This window comes from Cyprinodon tularosa, unplaced genomic scaffold (assembly GCF_016077235.1).
Source record: "Cyprinodon tularosa strain WSP-4 unplaced genomic scaffold, ASM1607723v1 ctg440, whole genome shotgun sequence".
NCBI classification, from domain to species: Eukaryota; Metazoa; Chordata; class Actinopteri; order Cyprinodontiformes; family Cyprinodontidae; genus Cyprinodon; species Cyprinodon tularosa.
Genome location: NW_024039164.1, coordinates 221,116 through 235,136, shown reverse-complemented (window position 1 = coordinate 235,136; position 14,021 = coordinate 221,116). Strand labels below are relative to the sequence as shown.

At 38.3% G+C, this 14,021-nt stretch overlaps 1 protein-coding gene across 12 annotated transcripts in view; it reads left to right on the top strand.

Annotated features, from left to right (window-relative positions):
• fryl (furry homolog, like) overlaps positions 1–14,021 on the top strand; it is a 109,253-nt gene that overhangs the window by 22,870 nt on the left and 72,362 nt on the right. Inside the window, exon 1 of one of the 12 annotated variants that reach the window (XM_038300123.1) lies at positions 9,597–10,194. The exons of the other annotated variants lie outside the window; for them this stretch is intronic. Coding sequence (XP_038156051.1) covers positions 10,122–10,194 — 73 coding nt within the window. The 5' untranslated portion in view covers positions 9,597–10,121. Of the gene's footprint in view, positions 1–9,596; positions 10,195–14,021 lie in introns of those variants that run through there. 12 annotated transcript variants of the gene reach the window in all.

The window sequence follows — 14,021 nt, the reverse complement described above, 5'->3', positions numbered from 1 at the left end:
AAAAAAATAAGTAATTATGTCTTACAATGAGTGTATTTACTCTCAATTTGAATGAGTATTTTACTTTTAAAATAATAATTTAGATAATTAGGTATTATGTTCTTCGAATAATGCAATGTTTTTCCAGCTCTAAAATTAAATTGTCTTATTCCAGTGGTAAAGGGTCTCATTTACCTGCTTAATTCAAGCAAAAATGTACTTATTTTAAGAAAAATAGACTTAGATGTAAATTTGTTGCATTAGAAAAAAAAAGAGTGTTAAACTTGAAGCATAGAGGCCAAATTATTTCATTTCTTAACATGTCTTGTTGGCATATAATATATATATTTTAAAATGAATATCCTGGTGTTAAAGGAATAGTACACCCAAAACATGATTAGCCTTCATTTTCTACTCACCCCCATGCTGAACAAAACTCTGGAGTACTTTTTTGATATCTCAAATGCATCTGGAGATCTGGGAGGCTTCTTGCTGTCTGCTGACATTCAAATAATGGAGGTCTATGGCGCCCGAGGCAGAAAGGTCCATAAAAGTCCACAAAAACGTGTCAATATTCCTCCATACTGTTCGTCCAATGTATTCCAAGTGTCCTGAGTGGGTAGCGTCCATAATTTACTCGAAACGAAGTCATTTAGAACGTTTTAGAGCCTAAACAGTAGTGTATAGGATTTCCTAATAGCGCCCCCATGCGCGCTCACGAAACTACGGAAGCCGGCAGACCAAACCAGCGCATTCAGCTCGGCAAAGAACTCATGCTCTTCCTCAACACTGAAGTCCTCAGACATTTTTCTTTCGTTGTTTCTTTCTTTGCACAGGTAAACAGCACATTTCTTCTTCTACGCTTGCATTATCGGCAGAGCAGACGCTGAATGCGCACTTTCTTCCGGTTTGGTCTGCCGGCTTCCGTAGAATCGTGAGCGCGCATGGGGGCGCTATTAGGAAATCCTATACACTACTGTTTATGCTCTAAAAACATTCTAAATGACTTCGTTTCGAGTAAATTCTGGATGCTACCCACTCAGGACACTTGGAATACATTGGACGAGCAGTATGGAGGAATATTGACACGTTTTTGTGGACTTTTGTGGACCTTTCTGTCTCGGGCGCCATAGACCTCCATTATTTGAATGTCAGCAGACAGCAAGAAGCCTCCCAGATCTCCAGATGCATTTGAGATATCAAAAAAGTACTCCAGAGTTTTGTTCAGCATGGGTGTGAGTAGAAAATGAAGGCTAATCATGTTTTGGGTGTACTATTCCTTTAAATGGCCTTTAGACTAATATTGTCCTTTCGGAGGTTTAAACTCTGATTGGTTAATCAATAACAACATCCCTGCGTCACTGTCTTATCAGATCATACTAATTTAGGTTTAGAGATCAAGACGGTTATCAAAGTTATTTATTTTGGCCACATAGATATTTGAACTCAGAATATACAGGGATGATCTGTTTGCAGTAGAGTGACCCAACCCTGGTATTTAAATGCTGTTGTGGATTTTGCAAACAAAGATAACCTGGTAATCCTACCTCTTATCCTCATTGTACGCTCAGCAGTGTTCTGTTACTGAAGGGCTGGAAGGTTTGTTATAAGGGTCAAGAGAAGAGAAACCAATGAGAAAATTATAAACCAGTTTACTTATTAGATACTTGGATGAAAATCTACCTGGTGCTGTTGGAAAACAGATCGGCCATGGCAGTGGTCCTGTTTTAATTCACTTCTGTCTTATTTTTTCATTACGCTTATATATTCTCAAACGACTTGGCAGTTAGAAAGACATGGTTCTATTTCTACACCCCAAAGGAATGTCTACTTCTAAATGTTTTCTTTTTTTTTGACCACCATTGCTGATAAAGGAATTTTTGATCAGGATGTTATTTGGTCGATAGATGCGGCAGATTTATCCACTGGAGTTTAGGGAGTGTTTTGTGCCTATGACTGAACATGAAAGGATTTCTATTGGATTGAGCTTCTGTAATGTGAGTTTGCTGTGAATTGTCAACAGGGCGTGTATCCAGACAGACTGGACAAACTTATTCATCAAGTTTCTGAAGCAATTATTAGTCAGTTGGTTTTGTATGGAAAAAAACAGTTGATGATGGAGCTCTGGGCAGATTTTCCACTGTGTATCACAGAGGGCAAAACCAGATGGGAAGCTATTCATTTGGCCCCCTGTCACAGCTGATTTGTGCCGGTCTTACTTGTAAGATGCTGATCTGTTAATATGTATAATGTTAACCAGTTTCAATTCTTCTTTTACAACTATAAATAACAAATGTTTTGGTTTTTTATTTTTGGACATTCTATAAGCGGATCTTATTTAATGAAGGTAAACAACGATTTCTCAAAAACAGAAGTCACAGTTGTCTTTCTTTATACGGCTTAAAATATGTCCGGAAAGTAGAATCCATCTATTGAAAGAGGTCTAAAAAAAAACCTTATAAGGATTATGGCATATCTCATTTCCTCCTTTACAGTAGACGCATTAAAATGTATCCATGCATCCATTTTCGGTGACGGGTGCTGGTGCCTATCTCCAGCTATCTATGGGCAAGAGGCGGGGCACACTCTGGACAGGTCGCCAGTCCATTGCAGGGCAACACAGAGACAAACAGGACAAACAGCCATTCACACTCACACCTAAGGAGAATCTAGAGAAGCCAACTAACCTAACAGTCATGTTTTTGGACTGTGGGAGGAAGCCACACAGGGAGAGCAGGCAAACTCCACGCAGAAAGACCCTGAGCCGGGAATCAAACCCGGAACCTTCTTGCTGCCATGCAGCGGTGCTACCCACTGCACCAATGAGCACCCTTATATAATGTAATCTGCTGCTGGATAACTTTAATTTACTGCAATAACATATAGGCAGAGTCATAATTACTAAGAGAAAGTTATCAGTATTTTAGCAAAACACAGTCAGAATTTTATAATCCTCTCATTTTCATGCCAGACAAGATTAAGACAATAGTGTAGAGCAATATAACTGTTTTATTTTGAGCTTCCTGCCATCTGATGTCCCAACTTCCCATTTTGGCAGATGGAGTCAAAAGTCGAGATAACGGCTGTATAGCGCTGGACGAAAGGACCAGAACCTGTATCAGAATATATTTCTTAACTTTGGTAGATGTGATTTAATTCTGATATTGATCTTAACGATATAAAGGCCTCAGAAAGACTCCGATGACTGCCAAGAAAAGATGCCTGCAAAAAAAAAAAAAATTAAGCAAAATGTAAATCTTTTAGCAGAGTCTATGAAACCCCTCTAATGTAATATAGAAATATATATTAGAAAAAAAAAACACCTAATAACATTCACCTGATTTTACTTGGACTTAAACGCTTAACAGATAAAATGGAAATTTAATCTGCTGATTATTTTTCACCTTTTCATGTTTCTTAGTCCAAGGGTTCTTGTGTCACAGTTTCTCTCTCATGCCTCCTGTATATTTGCTGATTACCGGACAAATGTATTCCTATGTTCAAAATCACTATAATAGATTAGAAAGGCAACTCACAAGTAGCTCTAAAAGTGCACCTAAAGGTGACAACACTAAACCTTTATCACAGCAAAGGTCAAAACAAAACGAATCAAGTCACCTATTCCATTATATCACACAACGCCTCCCTGTTGGGGTACCAAGCGTGCGCCCTTTTCCTTTATTTAAAGGATGTACACTGTGATCGGCTCCTCTACTCTGACTGTAGTTTATAACTGTAACTCTAAAACATTTACAGGGACAGCTTTTGTTTGGTACAGCTTGGTCAAAATGGGGATGATTGGTGACCCTATTATGGGCACCATTGGGTTTTAATTGTCAGGTATGGCTCTTTTGCTTACTGCTGAGATTTCTAAAATCAGAAACATTTTCATCATCAAGCATGACTGTTATAAGCTCAAATGGATAGTTACTTTCCTCTCATATGCTCAGCCTTCCTGTTATCTCCTGAAAGTTGTGCTCTCTCCTGTGATCTTGCAGCCTAATTGAGCTGCAGACTAGTTTAAATATTCATATAAAACAGGTATTTTTCCCAATAGTTCCTCAATTTCCACTAGACTCCTAATTGAAAAAAAAAAGCTAAATTAGTGTCTTCTTTAATCAGTAACACTTTTTTTTATCTAAGTGTTGTCAGTATAACTAGGTAACATAATTTATGGAAAATTTTTTTTTTAAAGCCTTTAATAATTGTAGGTTTTTGTAATGGAAAGGATAAATGAGTTGATTTATCTGGATAAAAATGCGGCCTGAAATTAAGAAATATGTGTTTTAGATCTGAGTACTATTTAGAAGCAATTTTTGCTTCTAAATAGTATATATAGCTTTTTGCATGATATAGGGTTTAGCTGCATCCCTTGATGGCTGATATGGATGTTAATGTGTCATTTGCGGCCCAGGCATCACTGAGGAGGTCAGGGATTGAATTACAGCTTCTATCGATTATTGTTTCCACCGTTGCCCTTCAGAAAAGAGCGGGACAGGAAATGCATCCTCCACCCTGTGGGCTCCCTGAAGGAGAAGCTGCTCTCTACTCACTGCAGGCAGGATAACCAACTGCCAGTCACTTCTCCCACTTTGCGATTAGAGATGCTGTAACCAGCCTTGGTTATGCATTTGGTGGAGATTATTTGATCAGTGAGCTCGTCTTTCCAGGAAGTCGGTTCTAACGTTTATTTAAAATCTTCAGCTTTCGTCAGATGTTGGAGCTGTAAAGTTCTGGTTCTCATCTTTAATGTTCCCGGGGAAATTATGCAAGATCTGTATTCCTTAAACAATAAAGCTGGTTTACAGAAAACAATACCTGTATGTTATGTGCTGGCTGGCTTGCTGATAATCATAACAAGAGTTTGGGTTTTATTGTTAAACATTCTTCTAAAGGCATTCTCTGCATAGCAGTTTGTTTTTGTACCACTGCAGACTTTTGCTTGTTTCTCTGTTTACTACAGAACGACTTAAGTTCTTTTCACACACGCAGCCCATCCTTTCAGGGGACTGATTTGATTGAGTTGGATTTGAAAATGCGGATTTCCAAGTCAGATGGTGTTGGTTTAATGAGACAGCACCTCACTGCCGTAGCAGGGAAGGACAGGCTGAACCAATGTCCTGTTGTTTGGGGAATTCATGTTAATTAAGCAGATAAGATGATGAAGTTTTGAACCTTTGCACTTTTGTGCTTGTTTGAAAAAACGGTCCCGTGGAAACGCATCAACGAGATGTTTGTCGTAAAGGGTTTAGGTGGGATAGTGAATATTTTCGGTAATCCAATAACCTGTTTAATACTTTTTCATTATAAGTCTTCATGTGCAACACTTATTTGGAATTGCCTCACATAAAGATCCAGATGACAGAGGTTCTCTGCAGGTGGGAAAAGAGTTTGATGCTGCACCCAAAATGTCAGATTTATATAATGACACAATGGCCGTTTTAGAGGTTAAAACCAGGTTTGCACCTCAGAGCTTCAAAGGAAATTTGTCATAGAGCTAGGTGTGAAGTGTTGGGCGGTGTGAGTGGGGCTCCGTCTGACAAGACGTAACTGCTGGTTCTGACACGCTGAATTTCCTGTGTAAGGACAGATTATCGAAACACGAGTGGTGGGTTTATGCACAACCTGGGTGTCTTCTGAAGCAATTTTAGAGCACAGTTAGTATTCTGAGCGAGCTGTAGGCCTGGAATGCAGGGTTTAAATCTCACACTTGCTCGCCAAGTACCTGTCCACCTGGACACGCTTTACTCCACTAGCTGTATGGACCGCCCACCCCGGTTCTGAGAGGTCCGTTTCATCCAATCTAGGGCTGCTACTAACAATTATTTTGCTAATGGATTAATCTGTCAATTATATTTTTTAAATTAATAATTGGATAGCAAAAGGTTCCTTTAAGAAGGTTTTTTTTTACAGAACTTAAACCAGGTGAAAGCTTTTCCTCTTGAGCAATTCTTACTGGAGCTTATTGACAGGTGAAAAAGTTTTTTAATCTTAAATAGAGCTGGATATTTTCACCAAAGTCCTGTATCTATTCGATTTTGATTCATACAGTTCTAAATTTGATTAATTTCGATTTGATCTGTTTTCACAATAATGAAAGTGGTTCAGCTGTGTTTCAAATTACTCATGTATTTTGTTTTTTCCTGTCACATTAAACACCAAGTGCAACTTGAAAATTAGACAGTTTAAACATGAGATTTGAACTAAACTGTCTCAAAAGTGCAAACTTGTTTGTGAAAAAGTGAAGCCTCACTCGAGCAAGCAGACGTGAAACAGCAAACATTCATGAGCTGCATTATCTTCCCTGCACAAACCATATTTGCAACAACTACAGGGTGTTTTCTGGTCAGCCCCCATTTGTTAATGTCTTCAGTCAACCTATTGGCTATATTTGCAGCTGTCTGACTTGAAGTAATCTTGAGTGCATCTTTCACTACAAAATAAATCGATCTCATTCCCTAGACATCGATTTTACAAAAATGTAAAGGAATCGATTCAAAATTGATTAAATAATTTTTTTTACCCATCCCTAATCTTAAATGCAAAATATTTGTAATATTTTTTTTGCATTGTTGGTATAATACTCCTAAGTGGGCTGCTCTTTCAGCTAAAGGCATGTTTTAGTGTCTCATCCCTCCAGTCAACCATTAATCATTACCAAATTAGTTGACGATTATTTCTATAATCTAGTAATCCTGATTAATCGGATTAATTGTTTCCATACTAATCCAATCACAGTGCTCTTTGCAGATATTGTTTTGGAATGGATTTAACAATCTCACACATCCGGTATATCAAAACTGAGTAAAACCAAATAAGACTAAATAAGAGAATGGAATAAAACGCATGTAAAACGCATAAATGTCTTGGCCTTAGAATATTAATCAAGCATTTAAATATGCGTTTGGGTTTCTTTTTAACTAAGCAACCTCTATATTTTATTCGGGAAAAAAATATATGTATTTACACACGTATTTGCTGTATCATAGTAAATGAAGGATAGAGTGAAGCACCATAAATATTTTAAATGTGTGCTGTAGGGATGGAACGGTTAATGAAAACCGTCCGAAGCGTTCGTTTCCACTGTCTCGGTTCGGTTCGCGTGTGTTGCGTTCGGTTCATGCGCTGCTCCTTTTTTCTCATAGAGGAAGCGTTTCCACTCCAGAGCAGAAGGTGGCGGTACTGCGACCAAAGCCAACCACCAGTAGTAAGCAAGAAGAAGAAACGAAGCAGAAAAAAATCAGTTGTTTTGGAGAATTGTGTGGGTATGGCGAGTGGGAAAGAACAGGAGTTGGAAGACGCGCCAGCAGCACTTTATAGGTCTGCTGTATGGGACCACTTTGCATTTAGAGTGACCTACGATGACGGCGGAAAGAAAGTTGTGGATAAAAGTGCAACAGTGTGCAAGCATTGTGCAACACGTTTTGTTTATGCTAACAGCAACATGACCAACATGTCAGGATAACAATCAACATATACTGAACTGAACTGAAAACCATGACCACAAAACATTGAACCGAACCGTGGATTTTGTGAACCGTTCCAGCCATAGTGTGCTGTGTTCAGGGCTGTCGCAGGTAGGCTGTGAGGCTCTGCTCTTTGATATGGGTGCATAATTGAGCATGAATAAAGGTTGATTTATGCTTGATGCATTTTATCACCCATGCTTTCCTATGCAGGCTCAGTTTTCCTCACTGTGCAGATAGAAACATCTGTAACCACAGAGAAATATGGTACATAAATATTGCTACGATGAACAGATTATGACCGACCCTTGGAAAGAAACTGTCAATCATGGATGATCCAAAGAGGCATTGATAATGTTGGTATAAAAAAAACAAACAGTACATTCTGTTTCTACTTGTAGTGTGGTGTAACATTGCAGTCTATGTCTTAAACCCAACCCTAGAGTCGGCCAGATCATTAGGCACAGAGGAGAAAAGTTACACAGAGAATACAATGCTATTAAGGCATTGAAGCCCTGATATGTGACGGCTCTGACTGTGTTTTTATTCATACATAAGTTGTCCATTGTGAAGATATTCCAATATTAAAGCTGAGAGATTTCCAATCTAAAGTCCGTCTAACTCTCATTGCTTCTGCTGTTTTTTAAAGAATGAAAAGTTAAAAGCCATAGCAGAGGATTAGAAATCACACCAGGCAACAAATGCTGAAGCCTCTGATTCCCAAAGTGCAGGCCTGACACCACTGCTTAAACATCAACGAACAGTGTTTTTTGATTTTATTATCTTATTCAATGAAAATGTCTTTTTTTAGATGTTAAACCACCTCAGGCTGTTTATTTCCATATCTAGGATTTATGACTCGGGTATTGATATCTAAATTCGGCTCTCAGCGCACAGATGGAGCCTTTAACCACGATAAGGCTGCACCATAATGACATGTAGGGGAAGTGTCAAAGAGCTTTAATGACATGTTAAAATTTTGGCTTCCTTTTAAGTACAATTTTGGCTTTGTGGGAAATGTTCTTAGTAGTAATTGGGCGGTGTTTTGTGAGTGCCATCAGGCTGCTTCTTTAGCTCTGTGAATAGTTAAAGCAAATGGATCAAAACCCCTCAAAGTTTAAGGCCGCTTCAGCTCCAAAGCATCTGTGCGGCGCATCACAAGGCAGCGTTTCACAGCGGAGGGCTGCATCAGACCTGCACCAGCCGGGGCATGACAAAGCATCTGTTTGTGTTGTGTTTGCTAGCCATGAGCTTGGCCTCATTTTGCATAAGTTGTGTAGCGATGGACATGTGACGGAGGGAGAGACTGTGGGGGAGAGAGAAATAACGACGAATCTCAAACAAGACAAAGAGCATTTGTGTTTTTGTAACTTTCCCACTGCTCCCCCCCCCCCCTTTTCTTTCCTCCCCTAGATTGTTTTGCTAAAAAACTTAATCGTGCCCTTGACTGCAAATGGCTGGTTGTCATGTGGATCTGTTTTTAGGTCTCTGCATGGGTAGAAATAACTGGCAGCAACAGCAGATCATAGCATCAGATAATCCCATGTGTTTGGTTGTATCGTTCTACTCAGACTAATTAAATGTTTTCCTTTAGAGGCATTGTGCATGCAGGTCCTTTATTTTCATATTTCTTTGTAAAAAAGTTTGTTTCAAATGAAACAATTTGTTTTCTATTCAATGATTGCTTCTTTTTAATTTAAAAATATAGTTTTTTTTAAGTACAAAGTTTTCAGAATGCAAACCTAATGAGTTGAGATGAATATATAGGTATGTGCAGCCCTATATGCAGTATGTAGACTCCTTTCCTCAGCCTCCCGCTCTGTGCTTCCCCTCCCACTGCAGTGAGGAATGATGCATCAGTGCTGCTGTGGAGCCTACAGGAAGTTCTGCTTTGATAGGCCAGTAGGGAGGCAGCACAGTAGTAGCTCTGACATGCGTATGCATCACTGAACCACAGCCAGGACACACTCGCAGCATTTTGATGACATCACCCGCCCACACTGCGCTCCCGCCTCCCCCCCTCCTCTCTCTCTTTTTGCCTAACAGAGAAGAGCAGTAAGAGAACAAGAGCTTGCTCCAGGGAGGAGGAGCTGGCCATGAACGAATAGCAAGGGAGAGAGAGATTGAGGGGGGAAAGGGAGGAGGGTTTCTGACAGTGTTAGCAGGCTACAACTGGCACACACAGGAAGACAGAAGGAGATGGAATATTACTGAATACTAACACTTTATGTTGCTGCGGTTTCTTTTGTACGATGACCAAAAGTTTCTCTGCAGTTTTTGTCCTGAATCCTTTCTGGATCGTTCTGTTCTGAAATGGGGATGAGGGACTCTGTGGACTGGCAACTGGGCAGCAGGAGCTGGGTCGGAATACTTTTTAATCAAAAAGTATAGTCCTACATTTTTAATTGACCGGTAGGGAAGAAAAAGGGAAAATATTTCCACTTTTTAATTTTACCCTAACAGTTCTCTCAGGGTGACTGGTTTCACCCTCTGCTGCGGATGCTAGTGAGCTGCGGCGGTTTGGGAAAGAGTTGCTAGAATCGGTTTGAACCGTGTGCGGCAGGTGAATATTACCCAGGAGAAAATGCTCTGATATTTTTTTTTTTGTGTGGGATGGGCGATAATGAAAACACCGGGAACCCTGTGATCACCGTGCCTTAACTTTTGCGAGCCACCATGCTGAGCCTGCAGGATTCAGTGTTCTTTGAGATCAGCATCAAATCTCTCCTCAAGTCCTGGAGTAGCAGCTGTGAGTATCCTGATGAGGGAGCATACATGTTTACATACCGTGCCCAGTACATCCAGACTTTATCTCTGCCATCAGCAACTTACTGCATGCTATGATTGGAGTTTCCATATCTCATCTGTACATAAAAAAAATAAAAAAAAAGTTGCAAAGATGAGTAATGATGTTTAGTCTCGGTTTAGTCAGGCTTGTTTAGGTGTATGCAGGTGGTGGCATACAGCTAAAGCAAGTGAACCTGAGCTCATTCCTGCTGAGTCCCATCTCTTAATGTTCATACACTGATTTATGATACAGTTAGACCTGATATCCTTTCTGTCATCTTATATCTGCCTCTTACATCTTCCAACACATCTTATCTTCATACACAAATCGCAGTTTAGTCTTCCCGAAAAGCACTCTGCTACATTCTGTTCCCTATCCTCCCTCTTCTGTGTGTACCTCCTCTCCCTTTCCTCGGGGGCAGCTAATGTTTCCCTGCTATTGATCTGTCTTTTAGCTTCCTCCTATTATTAGCTTTCGATGCTCTGTGTAATATATTAAGAAACAAAAACCACTTCCTCTTCAGTGTCATTGAAAGACATTTCTAGTTGAGCGCTGCCCATAGGCTGAATCCTCAAAACAGGGAACACAAATCAACATCCAGGTAAACGAAATCAATTTAAAACACGCACATTTTTAAGGAATAAAATAATCTACAAGATTAACTGTGAAAATTTTAAATAACTGATTATTCACTAACAAGCAGTTAAATATTTCACTGTGCAGACTCTGAAAAACAACCCAATAAGAGTATTGAGGCTGAAACTGTGAGAAAATATCCTCTATCCAGAGCTTCTAACGGGACTTTTCTCAGCATTAAATGTGCTTTTTTTTTTTTTTAGCCATTCACAATAAATTTGAAATATGAAATATTTTTTTTTACCTCAAACACTTTTTTTCTAATAAATGTATACTTGTCAAAAAGACAATATTAATAATAAAAAAAAGAGAGAAATACTAGAATACTAGAATGATTACTACGGCCCTACATTTATTTAAAATGTTAAGTTAAAAGCCTCAACACAACGCAGAACAAGTTTGATTTTTTTTTTTTTGTTTCTTTAAAAAAAAAAAGCTATACAGACAATCTCTTTTAAAAGAGCTGAATTTTGATTACTAATCATACAAATAAATGCAAAAGCATATGAAAATTTCAGTAACGCATCATGTAACATTAAGTAAAATGATGCATTAAATGGATCAAACTCTTGATTTTCCAAGACTTTGTTGCTGTTAAATCTAGAGTTCCTGGTCAGAGGTAATAGAAAGTGGATTTTAAAGATGAGCATATTACATCGGCCTAATAAGAACAGCATGTTTAAAGCTGCCTAAAGCTTATTTGACAAACGAGCCCCATCAGAAAGCATATTCTATTTTATCCAATGTGGCTGTATGTCATTAGTCTTCTTTAAGCAAAACCTAAAGCTGTCCTCTGCTTCATAGCCTGTATGATGTGCCCTGCTTTAAACAGCTCCTTTCCTAAAATATATCTAACACTGTGGGTACAGGAGGTCAAATGGTACAGATGTACAGAGAGCCGCAGCAGTAACTCTTTATCACCATCATCTTCACTGCAAGGCATTAAACATTTCTTGGTCTAGTCCATACAGAACATGGTAGCTTTTTCAGAAACGACCTTTATGTCCAGTAGGGGTGTGCAAAATAATCGTCATGATGATGCATCGTGATTCTAATTTTCGTGATCTACTGCATCGATTCTTGACGCCAAGTATCGATTATTAATAAAAAAAAAAAAATAAATAAAATTGAATGAATGGTTGGCAGACATCAGCCAAAAACAAGTGTAATACAACTTCCAGTCCAGTAGATGTCGCTGCAAATGTGTTGACGCACGCTGCCTTGTGTCACAAGCATTTCCGGCCGCGGGATACTGTGCAGAGTCATTCAAAAAAAAAACATGGAGGAGAAAATATTGCAATGCATCGCAATAATTCAAGTATCGTGATGCATCGTGATTCGAATCGAATCGTGACTTCTTTGGCAATACCCACCCCTAATGTCCAGTCAAGTACTCCCAGCACCACTGAAGGTGCTGTAGTTTTTATGCCAGGCCCCCTGGTGGCACTATGAAACTGAAAACCTTAACACAGATAACTTTATTCTATGTAACTTCAACAACATGGATGCAAAGAGATCGTCAGGCTGTTTTGGTAAGACAATTGATGCTGTGGCATCAGCCTTAAACAAAGATGGTCCGCTGAGACATTTTTAAACATTTTGAAATGAAATATCTTTAAAAAAAATTTTTTTTATTGTTATTATACACAAAAAATACCCATAGTCTGTGTTACATACTTTCCCTGTTTAAAATTGGTTTTACAAAGCTCTTTAGCTAATGTTAATGTCTATGCCAAAAGAAAAGAGGTAGAAATTCATCAGATTTCAGATTCTATACTATATTGATCTTTTAATAGCAGGATCTTGATGAGGAGTCGATTGAATCACAAGAATCCAAATCAAAGACGACTCAATACCTGGACTGAGAACATGTCACAGTTGTATAAGCATTGTAGAAGCTAAATTGACCATCACTGAATAAAATTGCAGTTGACATTGAGTTATTGCAAAGCATTGCATATATGGCACTATTCATTATACATGGTGTAAGTTTGAATGAACTGAAGGATCGTTTCAAGGTGATGCTCTGTTCTTTTAAGATCAGACTTAAGGTTAAAGAATTGCCATTGGAATCAGGCATTTAAACCAAATCTTAATTCAGTAGTCAGTATGTTCAAAAGTGAAAGATTAAGATGTGTTTTGACGAAATATTTGGTTCTGGATTCTTTGATGCACAGATCTCTAAACTCTACCTGCCCTCAGTTTTCACACTGGATCTATTTCTTCAGTGCCTGTAATGCTAGAGCTCCTGGAGGATTGTGGGAACATTATATAATTTACAAATATATAAATATAACACTAACATTTCTCAGGATTGAAGGTGGATTATACTGAATGCTGTTTACTAAACAATAGTATTCAGATTTCTTGTCATCATTTACTAAGATTTTACTGTAGTGGCCTGAAGAGCCTTTAGTCCTTTCAGACTGACCTGCTGTGTGTCCATAAGAGCTGAATAAAATCCATAAAATCAAAGCAGAATACAGCCAACAGCTTATGGAAGAGGATTAGGGCTACTGAAAAAAAAAAAAAAAAAAAAAGTTAACTGATTTTTAAACTTTATTTCAGTTTAGTATGGGAAAAAGGTCAGAATTCTGAATTAAATCTCAGAATTCTGACTTAAATCTCAGAATTCTGACTTAAATCTAAAAATTCTGACTTTAATCTCAAAATTCTGACTTTTTATTGTCAGAATTCAGTCAGAATTCTGAGAAAAAAGTCAGAATTCTGAGAAAAACATCAGAATTCTGACTTTTTTCCCATACTAAACTGAAATAAAATTTAAAAATCAGTTAACTTTTTTTTTCAGTGGCCCTAATCCTCTTCCGTAACAGCCTCATGTCTTTAAACTCAAAAGCATTTTTCACATTTGTCACTTTACAACCAAAGTCCATGATGTCTAAGAAGAATTTGTTGTGATATTGAAGTGAAGCAATAATGATCCACTGTTTTAAAGATGTTATAAAGTCAGCTTTTAATCTTCCAATATTCTGCACCAGTTAATTTACTTTGAATAAATAAAATCCATTGAAATAAGGCTGACACAATTAATCGCGATTAATCGGTTATTTAAATGATGGTCAATAATATATTAATCGTTAACTGGAGTATTGAGACTGTAAAATATGCCTTTAGCTGACAGAGCGCCCCAC